This window comes from Pipistrellus hanaki (assembly GCF_964339955.1).
Source record: "Pipistrellus hanaki genome assembly, chromosome: 1".
Taxonomy (NCBI): domain Eukaryota; kingdom Metazoa; phylum Chordata; class Mammalia; order Chiroptera; family Vespertilionidae; genus Pipistrellus; species Pipistrellus hanaki.
In genome coordinates this window covers 18,239,113-18,261,539 of record NC_140503.1, presented here as the reverse complement: position 1 = coordinate 18,261,539, position 22,427 = coordinate 18,239,113, and the positions used below count along the sequence as shown (strand labels likewise).

At 38.3% G+C, this 22,427-nt stretch overlaps 1 protein-coding gene across 32 annotated transcripts in view; it reads left to right on the top strand.

The window, feature by feature from the left end:
- The window catches only part of NRXN3 (neurexin 3), a 1,392,989-nt gene that overhangs the window by 332,815 nt on the left and 1,037,747 nt on the right, over positions 1 to 22,427 (top strand). For 16 of the 32 annotated variants that reach the window (XR_014795650.1, XR_014795651.1, XM_084891151.1 and 13 more), the window contains 3 exons: positions 2,358 to 2,659; positions 6,718 to 6,741; positions 8,604 to 8,765. Coding sequence is in view for 30 of the 32 variants with exons in the window: in XM_084891151.1 (XP_084747277.1) it covers positions 2,358 to 2,659; positions 6,718 to 6,741; positions 8,604 to 8,765 (488 nt within the window). In the remaining 2 variants the exon portion in view is untranslated. The remainder of the gene's footprint in view (positions 1 to 2,357; positions 2,660 to 6,717; positions 6,742 to 8,603; positions 8,766 to 22,427) is intronic. The other 16 variants (XM_084891153.1, XM_084891152.1, XM_084891137.1 and 13 more) reach the window with 1 other exon arrangement.

Here is a 22,427-nt window from a genome sequence, read left to right as displayed (position 1 = left end):
CTTCAGCCCCCTCAGCAGTCAGTACTGGGTCACTGCACCAGCGCCAGCTGCAGTCAGTGATGGATTACCCCGGCAACCCAGCACTGACTTTCAGTGGAGCCTTGGTTGTTATGGACCCTTATACTTACATATATATATATATATATATATATATATATATATATAGAGAGAGAGAGAGAGAGAGAGAGAGAGAGAGAGAGAGAGAGAGGGAGAGATATTCCTTTTGCTTATACCAGTGTGTGTGTGTGTGTGTGTGTGTGTGTAAACAGAATTAGGCAGTAGGCAGGTAGACACATGTCATTGAGGCCACCAAGAACATACAGGACAAACTTCATCTCTTCTTTAACTCTCTGGAGTATGAAGTTGAGGTTGATATTTTAATGACATAATGATGCTATGATTAATTTAATAGTATGTAGTGGGTGGACATTTCTCAACATTATAAGAGTAACTGACTCCTTTATAGCTCTTATCTCATGATGAGAAAATACTTATTTAATTTAAGTGACTGACCAAGGGCTGTGGTGGTTGATAAGGATCTGAGTTGAGGTAGAATTGGCTTTGGTTGAAAAGGCTGAAATGTAATTCTAGAAGGGAAAATAGAATTCTCTCAACCTTATTGTAGCCCCTGCTTTTTAAAGGGAAACTGAATATCTAACTTTGTATTGTTGCTCATTTCTTATCATTAATGAGGTGCTTTTGATAGCTTTTAACAAACTCTAATAGGAAGCTGGACATTCTAAGTGAGGCTGTCAGGCTGTCAGGTGGATTATTGATGGATTATTAGGAGGACAAATGGAAGTCTAGATGTGGTGTGTTGAAATTATACATCAAAACAACAAATCCTATATAATAAAAGCCCAATACGCTAAGTGTCTGATCATCCAGTTGGCCATTCAACCAAAGTGTAATATGCTAATGATATGCTAAGGCCAATCAACCGCTTGCTATGACATGCACTGACCACCAGCGGGAAGACATTCTGACCAGTATGTGAGCTTGCTGCTGGGGCCTGGCCAATTGGTACTGGAGCCCTCCCATGATCCCTCCCAGCTGGCCAACCTCCTGTGTCCCTCCCCAGCCCCAATCATGCACTAGTAGGGTCCTTTGGCCTGGCCTTCACCCTCTTAAAATCCAAGACCTCTTGGGGGATGCATGAATTCATGCACCAGGCCTCTAGTAATTAAATAAAATACATTTCATCCCCTTTCCTTAAAAAATATACCTTTGAAACTACCTTGGTAAGCCAGGTTCACATTTTAGAAGTTTTGAATTCCTCAGAGTTCTGCACTAAGAAATGTTAGCACAGGGAGAACCAGCCCCTCTGGTCCTCAGCCTGTGTCTTATCCCTACCACTTCCCACCTTTAGTTCATGTACATGGATGCCCCAGTTTATGTGACCAAACTCTGTAAAAGCCTTACAAATAGTCCCCTATGGCTGCCCTAAGAGCTTGAGGTATCCACATTGATAACATGACTTTCCTTCAGACACTACATCCAGAGGACAGGCCTATACAAGCCCAGGATACAGCTTTGGGGCTTTGAAGGAGGGAATTACAGGATCCCGGTGTTTGGAGTACAGTGTTTGGTTTTGAAAGAGAACATGGCTCCAGTGAAATAATATCTGGCCTTGTGGAATCCTAGTCCTAAGGAAAGTGATGGTCTGACAAGGACATTTAAAACAGGAGACCCCTAGAGCAGAGGTCTCTTGGTATTACTGTCTTGACATAGAATTTCATTCTGTTCCCTTTTCCTCATCTGCTTGATCACCTTCTCAGGTACAACCTCCTATTTTACAACCCAGTCATTTCCCACTGGCCTGAGAACTGTACTATGGAAACCAATGTTAAGTGGATTATTGATGGATCCGAATCAGAGCCATATCTTTCAGGCTAATTGATTTTTAGTTTTTGGTCAATAAAAGTTACCTAGAGCTAAAACAAAACAAAACAAAACAAAACAAAACAAACAAAACCCCTTTGTCAGAACTGTAATTATACATTCTAAACCAGCTCATCTCCAAGCATTTAAAAACTATCACTAAAACAAAAGTAATGTAAACCTTACTTTATTATTTTGCATGGAAATTTCCCTTTAGTTTTTTTCTGAAAGAATTTGAAGGAAATGCAGCCAGTTCTCCTGCACTTTTGTGCTGGTTTCTTTAATATAGAACTTCTCTGCACTTTCCTCCTTTCCTGGTTTTCTTGGTACTTAGATATAAGTCCTGGGAAGAGTTGGAGGAAGTGTAGTATTGGTATCAGCCATAGAGGGGGTGTTCTCTTTGGTATTTTTAGAGATCTATCCAACTCATGCCAGTCAGCATTTGATTGACTGCTTTCCTCCTTTCCTTCCTGCAGCTCGGGAGGAGAATGTGGCCACTTTCCGAGGTTCAGAGTACCTGTGCTACGACCTGTCTCAGAACCCGATCCAGAGCAGCAGTGATGAAATCACCCTTTCCTTTAAGACCTGGCAGCGGAATGGGCTCATACTGCACACGGGAAAGTCGGCTGATTATGTCAACCTGGCTCTGAAGGATGGTGCAGTCTCCTTGGTCATTAACCTGGGCTCCGGGGCTTTCGAGGCCATTGTGGAGCCAGTAAATGGAAAATTCAACGACAACGCCTGGCATGATGTCAAAGTGACACGAAACCTCCGGCAGGTAATGCTGAGGGGAGAGAGTGCCTGGAGGCTTCTTTTAGGTAGTCAGGGAGGAAGTGTGTGAAACAGGTGATGGGTGAGGTGGAGAGGGGTATAGAGATGGGTTTGCATCTATCAAAGTCTAACTTTCTCCCAGTTTTTGCAACTTCACAAGGAAAATTATTAAAATGTGCTTCTTCCCATACTTCAATTCTCCATTTGTGCCTGTTATTTAAGAAAAATTCAATTGTGTAGATAATAAAAGTTATAAGTACTTTCATTTCTTTTAATCATTTTCTTAATTACACATTTGGATCTTGTTATATTACTGTTAAATTAAATTAGAGACAGTGTTTTGTTTTTGCAGTGTGGTAGGTTTTCCTCATTCTTTGAATCTATGTTTTTCTTTTTAATTTAGTCATTGCCATGATGCCATACTTTTAATTCCCTCTAGAAAAAGTCTTCCTTTTTCTCTTCCTTTTCATTTACCACCCCTCACCCAATTTGATTTTTTCAGCTGTGATGTTAACCTCTAGCCTTGGAATGAATTAGCTGGAACCTTTCTGAATTCCTCTGTTTCTCTGTTCCTTGATGTGGTGGTCCTACTTTATTGCTCATGTCTCTACCTCTAAGACTCTTCAATTGATTTGGAGGCCTGAAGGTGGAAGGACCCCAATAAAAAAGTCAACTTTGGAGCAGCCTTTCCTGGTTCTCTCCGTGCTTGGGAAGTCCCATCGCTTGCCGATGCTAAGTAGGCAACTCCGTCAGGTGACGACACTCTCTGAGAGCCTCAACCCAGTGAAGTCGGTTCAGTTTCATAACCAATAACAACAATGATAACACCTAAAAGCCCACTTCAGTTCGAAAGCTTTTTCTGTAAAAGTCGATATCTGTGCTGAGACTGTGTTTTCCAGGTTGCTATTTTCACTTGGTTTTTCTTCTGGTGAATTTATCATTCAACCCAGTTGGACAGCATCCATCCTTTCTTAATCAGAAAACATTATGCAAATTTCTGGAAAGTGCTTATCAAATTTTCTTTTGCGATATGATTGATGTAATGCCTTCTAATGTAAACATGAAAGCAGAAGACCTGACAGGTGTTTGCATATGTTTTTTGTTTGATAAAAGTTTAACTCCTAATAATGCTAAATAAATGGAGATGGCTCACACACATTGGAAACACAAAATATATGAAACACCCATTTCCATACTGAAGTATGTCAAGAAAGACACATGGTTGGGCGATTCTACTCTGTCTGAAGTGAAATCACCAAAAATACACAAAACTTAGAGTCTCCAGTCATCTTAATGCACATGGATTGAACATTTTTTTAATCCTCACCTGAGGATATATTTATTGATTTTAGAGAGATGAAGGTAGAAATAGAGAGAAATCAGGGTGAGAGAGAAACATCAATCAGTTGCCTCCCTTATGCACCCTAAGTGGAGATGAAACCCATAACTTAGGTATGTGTCCTGACCAGGAATTGAACCAGCAACCTTTTGGTGCCTGGGATGGAGCTCCAACCAACTAAGCCTCTTGGCCAGGGCTGGATTGAACATCTGTTAATTACCATTCCATGTTTGTTTTTTTTCTCCAAGGCAAAATAATTCTATTGCTGATGTTTTTCTTCATCACACCCATCTATACTTACTCAAAAGAGACCTTAACTGTCAAGAGAGCACAAGTCAAATGTCCATTTGCTAACATATAAGGGCTTGACACATTTAAATTGCAGACTCTAGACGAAGTGAAATATGACTCTTAAACAATTTTGACTGGGTGTAGTGGGGAGCAAGTTTAGGTTGTGGTCCTACCAACCATTCTATTTCTCTAACTCTTCCCTACCCCACAGACTACCTTGCCATTCTAGAAACAATTCCAATTAGCTAGAGAAAGGCTTATTTTTATTTCTACTAAAAACACTTCCAAATGATAATTGGGCCCCAATTCAGTCCTTTATACTGAAAGGGGGATAAATTCAAATGTTGGTTTCTCTGTTTAATCAGCAAACAGAGGGAAGCAAACTCAGAGGTTTTCTTTTCCAAGTTCTAAGACACATCTCCGCTCTGTGCCCTTGGACAAGCCATTTAACCTTTCCACACCACCATTTCCATTTGTAAAATGGTGATTACAACCATCCTCAGTCATGTGTGGAGGCCAATATGCAAAGTACCATATGTTCCAGAAGGATTATGAGCTCATCTGTGGTCTGGGTGCTAGACTTGCTGTGACAGGCACATGATTTACAAGCTGAGTGCTCTGTCACGAAGGTGACTGTGTCTATCACCAAGCATGCAGCTCAGTTTTAGAGGAGGCTACAGAGGCCCTAGCTTTGGGGCATTTTTGACAGAGGGAGTATGAACCTCATAGAGAAAGTGCACCAATGATTGGACCTCATTGAAATCTTGACTTTTTTTTTGCATCCAGATGCAATTTATTTAAAGAGGGAAATCTCAGTGGAGTGGAATTGATTTTGTAAATGCAATCCTTTCAGCACTGAATCATATAATAATAGTATTTTTCCTACTAAAAATACATTTATAACATACTTTTATGTTCTTTAGGATACATTTGTAGGGATGGGAAGCCCATGTCAATTTCAATGAAATTGTAAATTGCTTCATAAATATTTAATAACAAGTTTATGGCAGTTTCATCTACTTTTTGGTAAGGTTGAATGTCTTCTGTGCCCAAAATTTGTTTGAGGAAAGCTTACTTAGAGCTCATTTCCAAATGGTGCAGAAATTTCCCTCTTTCTTCCTTCATGGTCATCTCCTCATGGCTCTGCCTGAGAGCCAAGTCAGGGCCATGGCCAGATACTTTATTGGGGGTTCTGATTAAAGGAAGGAGAGGGAACAACCCATTCTAAACCATACTGGGATTAAAGATCATGGTAGTCAGGTATTTCTGTGGGAATTTTTTGGTTTTGCTTTGTGTTTCAGGTTTACAACCTTGTCTTAGTCCATGGTCATGACTATCACATGAATTGACTTACCTTTCTACGTCACTTTTGCCAAAGCACAAACACAAAACTGGGGATACCAGTCTTGCAGCCTTCCAGACTCCCAGATCTGGGTGTGTTGGCAATTTAGCAGTTGAAAACAGGAAAGAGGAGACAAATCACAGGGCCTCTGTTCTCCTGTTTAACCTAGTCCTCTTTGCTATCCACACAAGAAATTGCTTAAAATACTTAAAACGTGAAAAGCATTCTTAAAGAGGAATGGGGAATGATTCCAACAGGAAGTGTTCTGGCAAAGTAAGCAAACAAATAAAAAAAAAAAACAACTTCATTGGGGAGTAGAGAAGACTCTAACTATTTTGATACATTCTAACCACACAGTTATTCTAAACTGAGAAGAAAAGAATGAGGAGAATGTCCCCCTCCTACTGCACAAATCTATACAAAAATCAGCCGGGGTCACAGATCTTTACATTACCTACAGAATTTTAGAGTAAAGTACATAAGATAGCTTTCCAATGCTAGATGTGACTGGTGAACATTTTAAGTTCTTTTCATTCTAAGAGAAAGTCATGACTGTCTATGCATGTAGTTCAGGGTCAGGTGTGAAAATAAAACCCCCAACTTATTGTTATTTTTTGCTCTATCTATTTATCTACATGTGGAATGATACACTTTGGGGTCTTTTCTTTGGGGTCAGGTAAAATGTGTATTGCTAGAGGGTGGGAAGGAAAAGGGGTGGTGTTCTTTCAGAAGAGCCCTTGGAAAGTAAGTATGATGCTAATTCTAATTGCTCTGAGTTCTGGTCTGAGGGGCATTTGGAAGAAGTGGGGAGTTAAACATGACTACAACTCCTTTTCTGGCTGTGCCCGGGGTGCCAGGTTTTCCACAGAGTCCTGGTCTCATTGTCTTCCCCACTCGCTTTTTCTGTGTTGGGTGCCTTTTTTTTTTTTTTTTTTTTTGAAAAACTAACACGAGATCATTCATGCAATGTGTCATTTACTAACCGACTAATGTACTAACACCCTAATGACTCATCTTTGTTTTTTAGTTTTTTTAATTAACAATCGTTCTGTTCACAATTTTTAATTTCCTCTCTTCCCCCTTTTCCGCAAAGCACTCAGGCATCGGACACGCTATGGTAAACAAACTACATTGTCTGGTAGATATCATTCTTATTGTCTCTTTTTTTGGGTTTGCCGTGTGTTGCCCTCTTTTCCTCCCCCAACCCCTCTTTGATCCTCTTTAGACTTGTTTCTTCTCTTTTAAAATTTTTGTTGAATTAAACGCAACATTTTTCTTTCTCTTAAAAAAAATAAAAGAAGAGGATGTACCTGTTTTGCAAATGATACTTGGACAAGTTTGGTTGGAATGGTTTCTCCAGTTAGTAATTTTCCCCCACCCAAAAAAATTTTTTTAAAGGAAAGTTTCTCCATTTAGTTAAATTTGTTTTATTTTGTTTTCTTATTTTGCAACTTTGAAGTCACAGAATAGGGACAACAAGATTTATGTTTAAGGACTTTTCTAATCTCTGTGTCTTATTATCCCTCACTCTTTCTCCTTTCTTTTACTATTCCCATTCCTTAACCCCTGCTTTCTCTCCCTAGTGTGTGGCCACGGGTGATCTGGGGAGGAAATTACTCTGCTTCCTGTGTTCTTCTCTTCCCTTCTTTCACCTTAGTCCCCACCATGGCCCAAGGGAGCTCCACCAGTTGTGTTCTCCGTTCACACTCTGCATGGCATGCTCCTGTCTCGTGGGCTTCCCCATTGGCATCAGAATTTGTCCCATCATTTTCCTCCTCATTACTAACAACCTATCAAATTATCTACCAACTCCACTTTCTTTTCAGTCTCTCCTTTTTTTTTTTGTCTCCACTTTTTAATTTTCTTCTCATCCTTCATATATTTGGGGGTTGGGTTTGGACTTTTTCTTTTCTTTTTTTTTAGTGAGGGAGGTGGTAGGCAGGGGAAAGATGACCCTTTAGTTTGATGTGTGTTTTTTTTTCCCTTTTCTTTCACATTCATCTTGTGTTTTTGTTGGTGCAGTGCATGTGAGGGTGAAGTGGATTCTTTCCTTTAGTTATGATTCTTTCCTTTAGTTCTCCTCACCCTTTCCATCTTCCATCCCCTTTTTTTTCTGCCTTCTCTCTTGGTTCCAGATAATTTTTGCATGGGTGTGTCAGTGTATGGTGTGTGCACGCTCTGAGGCCCTGTCTCTTCTCTCTGCCCTCTGCCCCTTTCATGGATGTTGAGTGTATGGGTGCTCTTTATTTCCAATATTATTATTATTGTTTTGGTTATTATGCATCATCATTCATGTCTTTTTGTTAGAGTTGCTTCTTTGGTTGGGTCATTTCTTCTCTTGGTGGTGGTGATTGCAGTGAAGGGAGGGCAGGGGTTGGCATCCTGGGGATGGCCATGGCATGTATCATCCATGACACATCACCATTGAGACCCTTCTTCTTCCTTCCCTGGATGCATGTTTGTCAGCGTGGTATGAGTCCAAAAAGAAACAAATAAAAGAGAAAAGAAAAAGAAAAGAAAAAAAAAGAAAAATATCATCAATAACCAAAGACCAACCCCCTAACAAACCCATTGTCAAATGTCTCCTTTGCTGTTTTTCACTACCACCATAATTAACAATCATTAAAAACTAAATCATAATTTTAACAATGAACTGAGACAAGTGGCGTCGTCTGAGGACAGTTCCATTTTCTAGCCTGACTGAGTAAAGAGTGCAATGGGTAGAGCAAATTGCTCAGCTTGGCAGTTCTGACAACTCTCCTAGGAGTCTGCAGGGGAATGCTACTGGCGTGGGTTATAGGGAAAGCAGACCAGAAAATGGAACTTGGCTGCACATCCCAAAATAAAACCAAATTAGAAAGAATACCTCACCAAAATCTTAATGAAAGTGAAGCCGCAGGTGGGGGAAGCCACTGGATTTTGATGGGACTATAAGGTCATTGTTGGGATTTTGTTTTTGTCCCTATGTCCGTCTATCAGGTGACAATTTCTGTGGATGGCATCCTTACCACGACGGGCTACACTCAAGAGGACTACACCATGCTGGGATCTGATGACTTCTTCTATGTGGGAGGAAGCCCAAGCACTGCTGACTTGCCAGGCTCACCCGTCAGCAATAACTTCATGGGCTGCCTTAAAGAGGTAAAGTTAAAACTCTCCTTTTAATGCACTGACTGTTCGGTGACTGCCTCTGTAGGTGGTAGTAGAAAAGACCTTGTGCTTGAAGTAGAGCCCTTGGTTTTGGTCAGAGCTTAAGTTGTTTGCATGACCTTGGGTTCACCACTAAAGTGCTCTGTTTAGTTTTGTCATTTAACTAATGGGGGACCTTATTTCTCAGGTAGCTTTCCTTTACAAATAAAATAAAATAACACAGGTGAAAGGACTTTGAAATCATTAGGAACTAGTTTACTAATGAAATCATTAGTAAAGTTTGATTTTGTACTTTTGGCGTGGCACATAGGGAAAGCTCTAAATGAAAGTGGCCAACTTATGGTTGTGTGTATTGTCTAAAATATTTGTATTATTTTACCTTGTCAAAACTTGGTTTTCCCAAGAGTCTCATTATTTAAGATGAAAGAAAATTCACAGAATGTAACATTAAGGCCCAGATGGCTTGCTTTTCCTTTTATTTTTTTCTTTCCCTGGAAGCTAGCAGCTGTGAGAAAGCAGTGGACTTTGCCATTACTCATTTATGTTATTGTAGCTGATGTGTTGAGACCTCTGTCTAAGAGCAAAGGCGCATCAGTCAAGTGTATATTCAATCACTAAGGTCAATTGTTGAGGCAAAAAAGAATCAGACTTGATTTGGTAGAATTCTTCCAGAACACTGTGTCCTCAGAGCAGTCTACTGTACATTTTTGTTTAATCTAAGCTAAGCCTTATTGCCTAAGATATATATACCATTTCCCTGGGGAAAGTTTTTACAAAGCTAACAGTGTGCTTTCTTCTAGAAGAAGACTGCTATGACAGATTATGACTCTCCTCTTAGGACACAGGTTTTATACGTGTTATGGCTATTTGAAATTTGTTGAATATCAGTCATACATGAGATGGCATTGCTCATGTATTCATCCACACCACTCAACTCTCAGCCAGGTCCAGATAGGAGTTGTGCCTGTCATGCCTGGTATAAAATAGGCAAAGAACAATTATTTATTGAATGGATATATTTATCAGAATCTTATTTGTTGCCTTTTTTGTGCTGTAACTTGTTTCTTTATAAGCCATAGTCTATGTACTCAAAGCATTAAAATCTATGAAGGGAGATGAGATTGGAAAGTTTACAGTTATAGTTCAAAACACCATGTATTCAGTGCTACTTACTAAATGTTCTGAGTAGAGGAAACAGTGGGAATCAGTTTTGGAGAAAAAATTGATGTATGAGCTGGGCATTTCTGCAATAAATGATGTTTGACTTGAGAGGAAGGGGTAGGAAGGAAAAACAGGACAAAAAAAAGAAAACATCCAATTACAGCTCTGTATTGTTCTTGGTCTGAAAGACAAATTACAGTAGGGAACCCAAAGAGTGTTTCATCTTTCTATTGGATGTTACCTCGACTTCTGTTAACTGCAGGGACTCTTCTGGCCATTCCTGATGGATTGTAGTAGACAGAATACTCCTTCCATGAGTATTTGGATAGAATGAAGGTATAAACTACTATTTGGATAGAATGAAGGTATAAACTACTCATTGTCTAATGAATTCTGAAAGGCTCTTAAACACTGTTAAATCACACTATATTGGAATTGCGCTCTTATCAGAAATAGATCGGAACATTTTCTTACCATATATGTGGCTCAGGAGTGTATGAGGCATTGATTGCAGTGGAGAACTCATTCATTTTTTATAGAGAAACAGCCTTGAGCAGGAATTTCTCCTGGACAGCATCTAGGGGTGTCCTCTAAAACCAGTCTTTTTCTGATTGTATGAAATGGCTCTCAATTACATATTTTGAGAGAAAGGAGAAATTTCCAAAATTTGTCCATCAGAAAGGATGCTCTTGAACATTTTGAAATAACATTCATAAAACCTTGAAGGTTTCTCTAATGACTTTATGCATGCAGAATCTAAGAAAAACAAAATCTCCATTCTCTCTCTCACTGCATAGGTAGAGAGCAGACAGCTTTTACAGTCACTTCAAAACTTAAAAATTAGTGGTAACTCGGAAAAAGTATCATTAACAGTAATTAGCAATCAAATTATGCACATACCTTAGCTAGCAATATAATTCTACACTTAAATCCAGATAAAGACAGAAAAAGAAAGTCCAAAATATTGGGGGAAATGGTAGGCACAATAACTTTATTAATTGTTGTTCTATCTCTCTGTTACATGTTGAGTATTATAGTCTTTTTAAGGGACTTGAAATGCTTTCTTATTTACCTCAGAGTTTTAACAGATACATTTGAGTATTCTGTAGTCCTGAAATATTCTCTCTCTCCATTTAATCATCACAATTCACTTTTCTTTTCTTTCTTTTTTTTAAATATATTTTATTGATTTCTTTACAGAGAGGAAGGGAGAGAGATAGAGAACTTTTTTTGGGCAAGTCTGATAAATTCTTCTTTTGTTCTTGGTATTTCTCTTTGACTATTTAGTAAACAGCCAAAGCTTCCAGCTATATTGGGACTTTGCTCCTGATAAATCCCACTTACTCACATTAGCCATCTGCTTTAGAATAGTTTCCAGTTACTTCACAATTTCTTCTTCCGTCTCCTATCTCTGTCTTCCTTTTTACGTCTTCCCTTGCCATTTGTGTCTCTGAGTTATCTCTCGAGCCACATGCGGCTCTTTGGCCTCTTGAGTGTGGCTCTTCCACAAAATACCACAGCCTGGGCGAGTCTATTTTGAAGAAGTAGCATTAGAAGAAGTTTCAGTTTAAAAATTGGCTCTCAAAAGAAATTTCAATCGTTGTATTGTTGAAATTTGATTCTGTTGACTAATGAGTTTGCCGACCACTGCCTTAAGCTAAGGTAGATGCTTTTGTATGTCATTTTCTTCAAAATGGGGACATTGTAAAGGGACTTTGGGGTTTCTGATACAGAGATAATGCTTACTTTTCATGCAGCACAAAATAGGTTTTATCTTTGGAATTGCACTGTCTTCCAATCTGAATGTTTCATTCTGGTTCCACTGTGATTGCACCTGTGTGCACACCACGTCTATTGATACCACTGTTCAAGCCACAATAGAGAGGGTCAAAGTTGTCATCAAAATGTTCTGGTTCTCCATACAGCCTGGTTATCAATATAGGATTTGTGTCCAGTTAAATGTCACAAAATCAGTATGTCATTCCTCTTCATGTTTTCATGGGTCTGTTTTATTTTTGTTCTTATTGTGTTCCCAGCTCCATGTGAGCTCTCAATAAATACAGGGGTGGGAAAAAGTAGGTTAATAATAATAACAATAATTCATAAATAATACAAGAATAAACTCTGTACTTACCTACTTCACAGTGTAAGCCTACATTAACTGACTCAAAAGAGACATTCTCTGGCACAGTGGGGCTGCTGAGCAGAAGGACATAACCTATCTTGGGATTCAGGAAAACTCTGTGGAGGAAACAATGCCCAAGGTGAGGCTTAAAGTTGAGCAGACGTGAACAGGGAAGAATGGAGGGAGTGGTGGCTCAGGATGAATGGGCTGCATGAGCAAAGGCCAGAAGTAGGACCCATCATGGTGTCTAGGTGAGAAACATACAGCTTGATAATTTCAGGGCACAAACTATAAAATTAGTTCTGAAAAAAATGTAGCTTTCAAGTAAGAAGGGGCCAGGTCATAGAGACCTTGATGTTATGCTATAGCCTTCAGATTTATTTTCTAGGTAATGGGGAGCCATTGGAAATAGAATGACAAGTTCAGCTAGGCATCTTGCCTATGTGGCTGTAATTCCTTAGCATATGATGCTCATCCATCTATTCCTTTCGCCTGATGTATGTTTTTGTCCTAGGAGGTTGAAGAGCAGGGTTGAAAGGGTGGTCCATTGGCTTTAGTACTGAGTAGGGAAGGTGACTCTAAATCTTAAAATGTCTACAGAAAAGTGCTTCCTTCTGACTCCCATTGCAGTTTCCAAGGGCCTTTCCTGTCAAGACATACAGTTCTTCTTTCCTCTGTCCTTGGCATTACTGAGCTACTGTTGTTGGATAAAGCACAGTGCATTGAAGGAAAGCCAAATCAAGACTGAGTTGCATGAATTTCCAGCTCCAGGGAGCTGACTGAAGCCCATCATACTATCCTCCTATGTTGGGATTTTCTGTGTTGTTTGATTTGGGTCTTCCTACACCTTGCCTCTTTCATCTCAATATGTTACTTTCTCGGTTCTCCATTTTCCTATAGAGAAGCTCATGAGCTTCTGAGACCTCTGGGACAGATGTGTTTGTTTCACCTCTTTTTTCTCAGAGTATCTTGAATAGAGAGGAAGGAAAAACATAGGAATTGGAGAGTGGAACACATATTTAAAGGAAAAAGGATTGGGTAGAACATCATTGTGTCCATTACATTCCACATTCCTTTGTGATTATTAGCCATTTAAATGGGAATGGGATTTTATAGCCAGAGATAGTCTCTGAACAGAAGATTAATGGTTTAATCTGTAATAACTTTACATTTTATGGAACCCTGTTAGGAGTCCACATCTGGTGAGCCAAGCTATTTAAGGCTGTGTTAATTCTGTTAATTGCTATACGTTTGTTTGAATTGCTGGCACCTGCGGGCTTTGGGATAATGTGGCTTTTTGTTGCTTTTTGATTTTTTAATATACCCAGTTTATTTTACCCTCCCTGTCTTTTTCTGCTCTCTCTTATGCTATCAGTTATTTTTCTTTTTGTGTTTGTGTGTGTTCTCCTCTTGCTTCTTCACTCACTATACTTTTCCCCCTTCCTACTCTTATTTCCCAACCTCTTTGTTTCCCAAACATTTGTTTTGGTGTCCTTCCTGATTTCTCAGGTGGTAAAAAATATCTTTTTATAATCAGGTAAATTTAGGTATGACATTGGTCCTAAAGATGTTCTTTTTCCCATTATTGAGACTACTGTGGGGCCCCAGGGTGTGCAAAATTCAAGTAAGTGTTTCATAGCATGGAAGATAAAGGACATTTGATTTAAGAAGCACGAGTCCAGGGTTTGACTCTTGCCTAGATGTATTTGTTACCATCCATAAGACTAACATAAAATCATTTGACTGCTTTTTACCTCAGTTTTTTCATATAATAATACCTACTTTAGCACTATTATGTCAGGAGCAAATAGGATAAAAAAGAAGTGCTTTATAAACTGTAAAGCACTGTGCAAATACTATTGACATAATTTGTGTTGCTAGGTTATTGGTCAGATCTAGCCAAGAACAATTTACTGTTCTTTGTTGTTTCTGCAATTGAAAACTGCAGAAGTTAAGAGAGTCCAATGTAGTTAAAAAAAAAAAAAAAAAAAAAAAAAAAAAAAAAAAAAAAAAAAGAGCCACTGACTTGAACCTGGCTGCCACCTCCAGTTCTAATGCTAATTGGTAAAACATCTGACCTCTTTGGGGTATCCATAACCTGATCTGTAAAATGAAGATAGTGATCACTGAAATAATAAATGCACATGCCTGCAGAGAACTTCTGGGGTAAAAAAACACAAAACAACAAGTTGCTGCTTATTAAGTTTTATGTTGCAAGGTAGGGTTTATTTTCCTGATATTAAGAAGTTATGCAGAAAAGCATTATATAGGCTTGGAGGGAAAGTACCTCGAGAGAATGGAGAATGGAAGAACAAATACAATTAGGAGACAAAGAGCTACAAAATTCCAACAAAGTAGAAGGAAGTGGCAATATAAATCAGAGGCTGGGAAATAGAAGCAGGTGGAAGAGGAAGAAAATAAAGAAGAGAACCTGTGTCTCAGAAGCTGCCTCCTGGGTCTACCATAGACACTGTCATTTTTGTGGGTTTAAAAAAGAAAGGTAAAATATTGGCAATATGACATGATCCAGTTTAGAATGAAATTTTTCATGAAGAAGATAAGTTGGATCTTCTAGAAAAAAACAAGGTTACCTTCTGGATTACAAAAAACTGAAATGGGCAGGATGGTAGATAATAGAGAAAGGCACTCTGTCACAGAGGAAAAGAAAAGAACCCTGAGCTACTGGGATTATGTGATGGACAGGAGGCTTATTTCACAGACAGGCATAGTGTGAGTGCTTAGCCCAAGGGGACTAAAGAAAATGGTATGTACCTAAAGAATAGATCAGCGGGGCTAAAGCCTCCAGAATATTTATTACTATGACAAACAGAAAGATGGTTTTCAGTTAATGCCACAATACAAATGTCAAAGAATGGCTGCTGTTCATTATAGTTGATAGTTGTTGATAGAGAAGTAGACGTGTGGATGTATTTTTTCTTTAGAGACCTGGTCTTCATTTCCCTCTTTCTGGATACATTTTCTTGATTTTTATTTCCCCTAGTTTTCAAAAAATTAGTGCAATGGCACTGACTCCCCTTATGGCTTCCATGGTGAGCATGTGAGCACTAAGTCAATTAGGGACTTCCATTTCCTTGACTCTGGTTATTTTGCACATAAGTGGGTACCTCACCCAATTGGGATCAGTGGCATACAAACTCAGGACTTTTTTGTTGATATGTTGTAAGGAAGCAGTTTTCCTTCCTTTTGGCTAGAACTTGGGTGATATATAACTGAGATTTGGGTTGCCTTCTTGCTACCACATAGAGACCAAAAATGAAGCCAGAATGAATAACAGAACCAAAAGATGGAGAGAAATTAGATCCTAGTGACATTTTTAGGACCCTGGATAAAACTTTCTTCAAATTAGACTACCCCTGGCTTTCTAGCCATGATTGAATAAATAATTTATTTTATCCAAACTAGTATGAGTTGAAGTTTCTGTCATTTAAAATATAGAGTTCTAAATCATGTAAAATAATTCCTTCTTGACAAGAAAATAGGCCTTGCATAGATAAACCAAGGTAGAAAGTTTAATGTCAGAAGACACTTAATTGCTCTGCATTAATTTAAGTTTCTTGACTTGGATGAATGAAATCACAGGATAAAGAAAGAATTTAAAAATAAAAATTTAAAATTAGGTTAGTGTTATTTTAGAAATGGTAGATAATAGAGGAGGTTCCTAAATATCAAAGATAGAAAAAGTGTAGATAATATAAACTATGGGTTTATAAGCTTCATTGGAATCTGGAAAATATTTTGGAGTTGTTAACAGGCAAAAGTTAGCTGATGTATTGATATATTACAACATGTTTAGAGCTGAGGTATAACAAAGATAAAGAGGATCGTGAATCTAACATAAAAATTGTTGACTGGTGGATCCAGGAATGTATGAGCCCATTGAAAAGGGTGATTAACAAAACTACAGCTATTCACTAAGAACACTAAAAATAAGCCATGTCATTTCAGCCAAATTCACATATTCCTTGAATAGTATTACTAATAATTCAGCAAAGTACTATAGATCTCACATAGCTAAATATCAACTAGGTGTTTGGCATACATTTTGTGATATCCTTATAAAAACGATGGAGAAAAGGAGATTGGATATAAGAGCTATTCAGTAAAGAAATAACTATTTACATATACCAGTGAGGACTTCTACATTGACCTATATGATCAGGTGGAGGTCACAATGCTTCATCTTATTCAACATTTATATCAGGGACTTGAAGGAAGGTAAGAGAGCATGGCCATCAATTCTGTGAATGGCAAGGAGTTGGGAATGATAGAAATATGTGTGTACATGATTTGTGGTTGAATGAATGAAGGTATGATATATGAAACAAAGGTGATGTTAGTTTTATAGTATCATTTATTGAATAAGAGAACAGCCTCTGAAGCTGAGCTCTACTCCCATTTACTGTGGAAGACTGGGCAAGTTGCTTAACCCTCTTTTTGCCTCACTTTGCTCATTTATTTCATGAGAAGAATAATGATACCTACTTCATAGAGTTATTATGAATATTAACTGAGATAATAAGTGTAAAACCCTTATAATGATGCTTGCTATGTAGAAAATACATGTTAAATTATATTTACCACCATCATCATCATCATCATCATCTAATGTGATTTATGGAGGTGCTTCTATTCCATTGTGTATGATAAGCTTTTAAAAGTTAGCTGACCTGTTGATAGATTGCAACATGTTTAGAGCTGAGGTATGACAAAGACAAAGAGGATCATGAGTCTAACATAAAAATTGTTGGCTGGTGGATACAAGGATGTTTAATCTGAGGAAGCAAAGATGTCTGAGTCCAGGGGTTGAGACTTGTCTTCATACATTAATGACTTTCCTCTGGAAGTGGGATTAAATGTGGTTCCTCTGTCTTTAAGAAGAACTAAAGCAAACACATAGAAATAAAATACTTACTACTAGAAGACATTTAAATGAGAGCTGTCCAAAGCTACCTTCAAAGTAATACATTCTCTATCATTCAGGGGCCTGCACAGAGTTTGGGCAACCACCTTGCTGAGGTTGTTGAGGAGATTATATTATCAAATGAGTAGCTGGTCTTTATTTTCTAGTTTCCTTTCAAACATAAGATCCTATAGTTCTACAGTGAATTAGCCTTCTGAAAAGAAACAATGAAACTGATCGATTAGGCCAAGTGCATTGTGTTTAAGACTTTCCTGATTAATCTCCAAACCAGTTAACTATGCAAGTCCTATTGAGTCTCATAGGGTTGCCCTTGTGGTAAGATTTGAGTTTCCCAGCCACTGATATTACCTATTATTCATTTACAATTATTTCTCTTTCCTCAGACTTTCACTGACATCATCTCCAAAACCATTCTAACCACAGCAATTATAAACATAATAGCAATAATAAAGACCAACGATTATTGAGCACTTAACAATGTAAGTGCATGCAAAGTATATATGTACATGGTGCTAAGTGCTTTATTCCTATCCCATAATTTAATTCCCACAACAAATTTATGAATTTTTAAAGAGAGTGAGTGTCATGCCTAAGGTCACACAGTTAGCAAGAGTTGGGAGTTGAGATGTAAATACTGTTGCCATCTCCACTAACTGAATCAAAAGATTTGGTGAAGATGAAAAGAAAGTAAGCACCTCAGAAAAATGATAGTGAGACTGGTCAAACTCCCTCTAGATAATGTTCTCTCACTGTCATTGGAGGCTTCACTTTATAGTAGACAATTTATTCAGGCAAAAAAATACTGTTGGGAGATTGGATCTAATGACCTATTTCTTTCACTTTGTCATTGATTATTCTGAGAGGAAGGTAGTTTTTGCTTGATTTCCCACTTTGGGCAAATTGATATTGCTCCTCCTATTAATGGAAGAATTATTTTCATTACAGAACTTTAGTGGGAAGTAGCTCCTCTTGGTATAAATGCCAAATAGTGGCATACCTTTGTCTCAAAGTGCATAGCACACATGTACTTTTGTTCCACCCCAATATTTTCTGTGAAGTTGGAGCTATTTGCCTCCAATACCCTGAGAAAGCCAGAAAGAGGAGGCTTATTATGAATTGTCAGTCTGATTCTTGGAGTCTCTTAATTAGGTTTTCAATTTTTCCCCTCTTCAAGATAAATTCAGTGGAACACATTGCTTTCTAAAAATGTCACTTATTTACAGCAAGTGTAATCTACCACAACATTCCCACAGAGACAAAATCTCTTGTGTCTTCAAATGCTTTAAAGGAGACCCAAAAAAGGAGCTCTTGTGCACATATACCTACAGGGATACAGTAATCATTGAGCTAATTAATTATCTAATGTTTTTTTTGAAATTGCTTTGCAAATGCAGAAATGACTGTTCCATTAGTATTCTGAGACTATTATAACCTGATGCTCTGTTCCCTATGTGGACAGTGTGCCATAGATAATTTCTGCAGAGATGTCAAGTGAGATATAAGGACCAATTTTCGCTTCACAAATCAGTGAAGATGTAGCATAGGGCACTGGCATTGCACACCAATAATCAACCAAGGACATGCTCCTTCTTCCCTGTTCCTCATCTTCTCCCTCACTAGCAAAGATTGGCAGATGGTCTATCTCATGCATAATGGAGAAAATAGAAACTATTTAGCTTATGCCTATTAAATCCCTCTCCCTCCACTTTTAGATTTACCTTCAAATATATGAATTGCTACCTTCTTTTACCCGGTCTTTTGGGATGAGCTCTCCTCCTCCTGTTGGAGTATAACTGCTCTTCTCTTTAGACTCTTGAGATTTAGCCCCTTTAAGGAGTCTTTCCCCACCCCCAGATCTTCTCTTCACCCCTTTTCTATTCCCTCAATTAGAGACATGTTCTAAATACTTTCCTTGATCCTGTCTCCTGCTGAATTTACACCCTAACACAGTCCTTACTTTCAATGAAAAACTACATGAGGGAATTGTATATATTTCCCATCTTCTCTCCCACTCATGTCTCCTTGTAGTTTGGCTTCAATGTTGTCTCACTTCCTCATACTTCTTCCCTATATTTAACCACAGTGGTTACTTCATGTTATTCTAAATATAAGCTTTGAGTTTTTGCTTCTAAGATGTCTTTATTTGGTTCTACCACCCAAGGATTTCTCCTTTTCTGCTGTTTGACACTGACTGATTCTTTCAGGACTCATCCTCATGATTAGCAACTTGACTGATCATCCCAGTTACCAGTAAATCTTTCTTACTTCCAAATTCTAAGCACATTGACATAGTATTCTGTGTATGAACTCAGACTTTGGAGGCAGATTTCCAGGTTCAAGTTTTGTTTTTGCTACTTACCATGTACTTGCTTGTGGACAAGTTAGCTTTCCCACAAAGCAGTGTCTTTATCTGTAAAATGAATAGCTTAATACCTACCTCATAGAGTTTTTTGTTTTTGTTTTTATAAGGATCAAATGAGATACTGTAATACTGGTACAAGGTCAATGTTCAATAAATGTTGGTTATTATAGTCATTTATTTGTTACTTAAAATGCCCTACATTCAGGTGTTAGATATTCTGGTAGGCATATAGTTCATTGGTGTGGAGGTTTCTCTACTTGTAGCAATACTAGATATACTATAAGTTTATTAAAGAGAGTAGAAAATACTGTATATCCTTTGAATTAATTTCTTGATTGACTGTAAGGAAGTTGTTGTTTCTTCACACTATAGTTTGAGACCAATTCAAATGATTTCATCTGCAAAATGAAAATAATTTATTCTTCAAAGGCAGTAAAAATGAAATCTCATTCAGGGATAAATGAAATGTGTATGTATATGAAATCTGAATGTGGTGATTTCATAGTTTTTAAATTCCTGGCAATCAAATGGGATTGTAATATTTATCTTTCTCAACATAATTTTTCTTCTTAAATGTTTTTAATTGAACAGTTCTGATAGGTGTTATAGAAAATGATAAAGGAAACAAAAATTAATTGTAACATTGGGGAATTGGCTTGATGTTCACCAATGTTCCTTTTAAGCATAAAATTCTTATGAAGTTTAAAATTCTTTTGAATGTCTTACAATCCTCCAGTCACCTTTAAATGATTGACTTAATGAGCTTCTGTTATATTCCCGACATCATGTCTGGAATACAAAGTGAACTGGGCCCAGTTCCTTCCTTGGAAGACCTTATGCTTCAGGGGTTGGCAATGTTTTCTGCAAAATGCCAGGTTAGTGGTTCTCAACTGGGGACAATTTTGACTTCAGGGAACATTTGCCAGTGTCTAGAGACATTTTTCAGTTGTTAAAACTGGAGTGAGGGGTGGATGAGTAAAGTAAAGGAGTAGTGAAGTGGTGGGGTATGAGTGCTTCTGGAATTTAGTGGGTAGAGGTCAAGGCTATTGCTATACACCCTACAATGCATAGGAGAGTTCTTCTTTGACAGAGAATTATCTAGCCCCCGATCCCAATAGTGCCGAGTTTGAGAAACTTTGGACAAGATAGTAAATAGTTAATATACAGTGAAGATATAGTTTTGTGGGCCATAGGGTATGTAGTATAATACTAAACTCTACCTTTTTTAAGCATAAGTGCACTCAGAGATAATATATTAACAAATGGTGTGTCTGTGTTCCAATAAAACTTTATTTACATAAGCAGAAAGTACATTGGATTTGGCTCAGAGGCTGTAGTTTGCTGATCCCTGCCCTAGTTGAAATGGAAGACAAAATCAGATAATTGATTATAATATACTAGAGGCCCAGTGCATGAAAATTCATGTACTAGAGGAGTGGATCCCTCATTCCCACTTGCCCCCTCTCACAGACAGGGAGCCATCAGGGGCAGGAGGCCACCCAGCAGTTAAGGGAAGGCTAAGCCCCATCATACTTCTGCTGCTGCCACTGCTGGCAGCACAAGCCTAAGCCAGCTCTGGTTACTTGAGCATTGGGCAGCCCTGGACAGCTGGGTAGCTGCCATCTGAGACTTGCCTGTGCTTCAGGGTGGCCCTGGGCAGCTGGGTAGCCAATATCTGAGGCTTGCCTGCACCTAGGGCATTGGCTGGGCAGCTGTCATCTGAGGCTTGTCTGTGCCTCAGGCTGGCCCTGGGTGGCTGGGGGGCTGAGAGAACCGGGGGACTCCAGAGGCAGGTGAGCAGGACCTGGCCTTGATGCGTGCCTGTCACCCTAGCAGGGATGAAGGGACTGAGCATTGCCATCTTGTGGCTGTGGGTGCCACCATGTTTGAGGGCAGGACAGTTAATTAGCATATTCCCTCCTTATTGACTGTGAATGCTGCCATCTTTGTGATGGTGTGAGGGTCAATTAGTATATCCCTTCTTTATTAGGTAGGATTGTAATATACTAAGCTATATGATCTGATCCAAGTTTTGGCAGGTTTAGACTGAAGCTCAAATTTGGAAACTGAATTAACCTAAGATATTAGAGATGGTTTCTTGAAAGAGAAAGAGTATTAGCAGAACTTTAAATTTTTTTTAAGAGTGAGGAATTAGCCTGAACTGGTTTGGCTCAGTGAAGAGAGCATCAGCCTACAGATTGAAGGGTCCCAGGTTTGATTCCCATCAAGGACACATGCAGGGGTTTTGGGCTTGATCCCCAGTAGGGTAAGGTGATCAGATTTTAACACTGGTAAAGTGGGACACTATTGACTGGGGGGTGGGGGGTGGGAGTTGTTCTTGTTTAAAAATTTGGTCTATATGGAGCAACAAAACTTTTCATACAATGCAAAAATAGTATTGTAATATATTTTTTAAAAAATTTAACATAAGTACAATTTACAAATATAATAAAAAATTATGTATATTCGTGTCACTTTCAAGGCTGGTGCTAGACTTTTTGCCGCCACTATAAAATATAAATAATATGAGTACTTTCTGCTAAATTCAAGAAAATTTATGTATTTATGAAATAAATCAATTGATTACCTAAATTATCTGAATAGCTGATTTGTAATGACATCACTTGTTTAACTAGCTTACTAGCACACAATACGATGTGTATCCTCTGAGAGACAGTTACAACATGTATTCGTCTTTGCCAATCCAAAAAAAATTCCATTGTTCATTAAGTCCAAACAATGGTGGTCAAATTCTAATAACTGATCTACTATGCGAACTTTGATAAGCCATTCTCGATAATCAGTTCTCAACAATTATTTGTTATTATTAAAGTTTAACATTATAAAATTAACAAAAATAATATAAAACTCATATCCTGGCTAATTAGCCACAAGGCTGCCAAAAACCTTATATTTCCTTCCCGTTCTCCCGCCATTCCCTAGCTTGTCGTGCATTCTTTCCAAAAATCGGGACTTTTTTAAAACACCGCAAGGTGTGGGACAAATTGTTAAAAATCGGGACTGTCCCACCAAAAGCAGAATGTCTGGTCACCTTACAGTAGG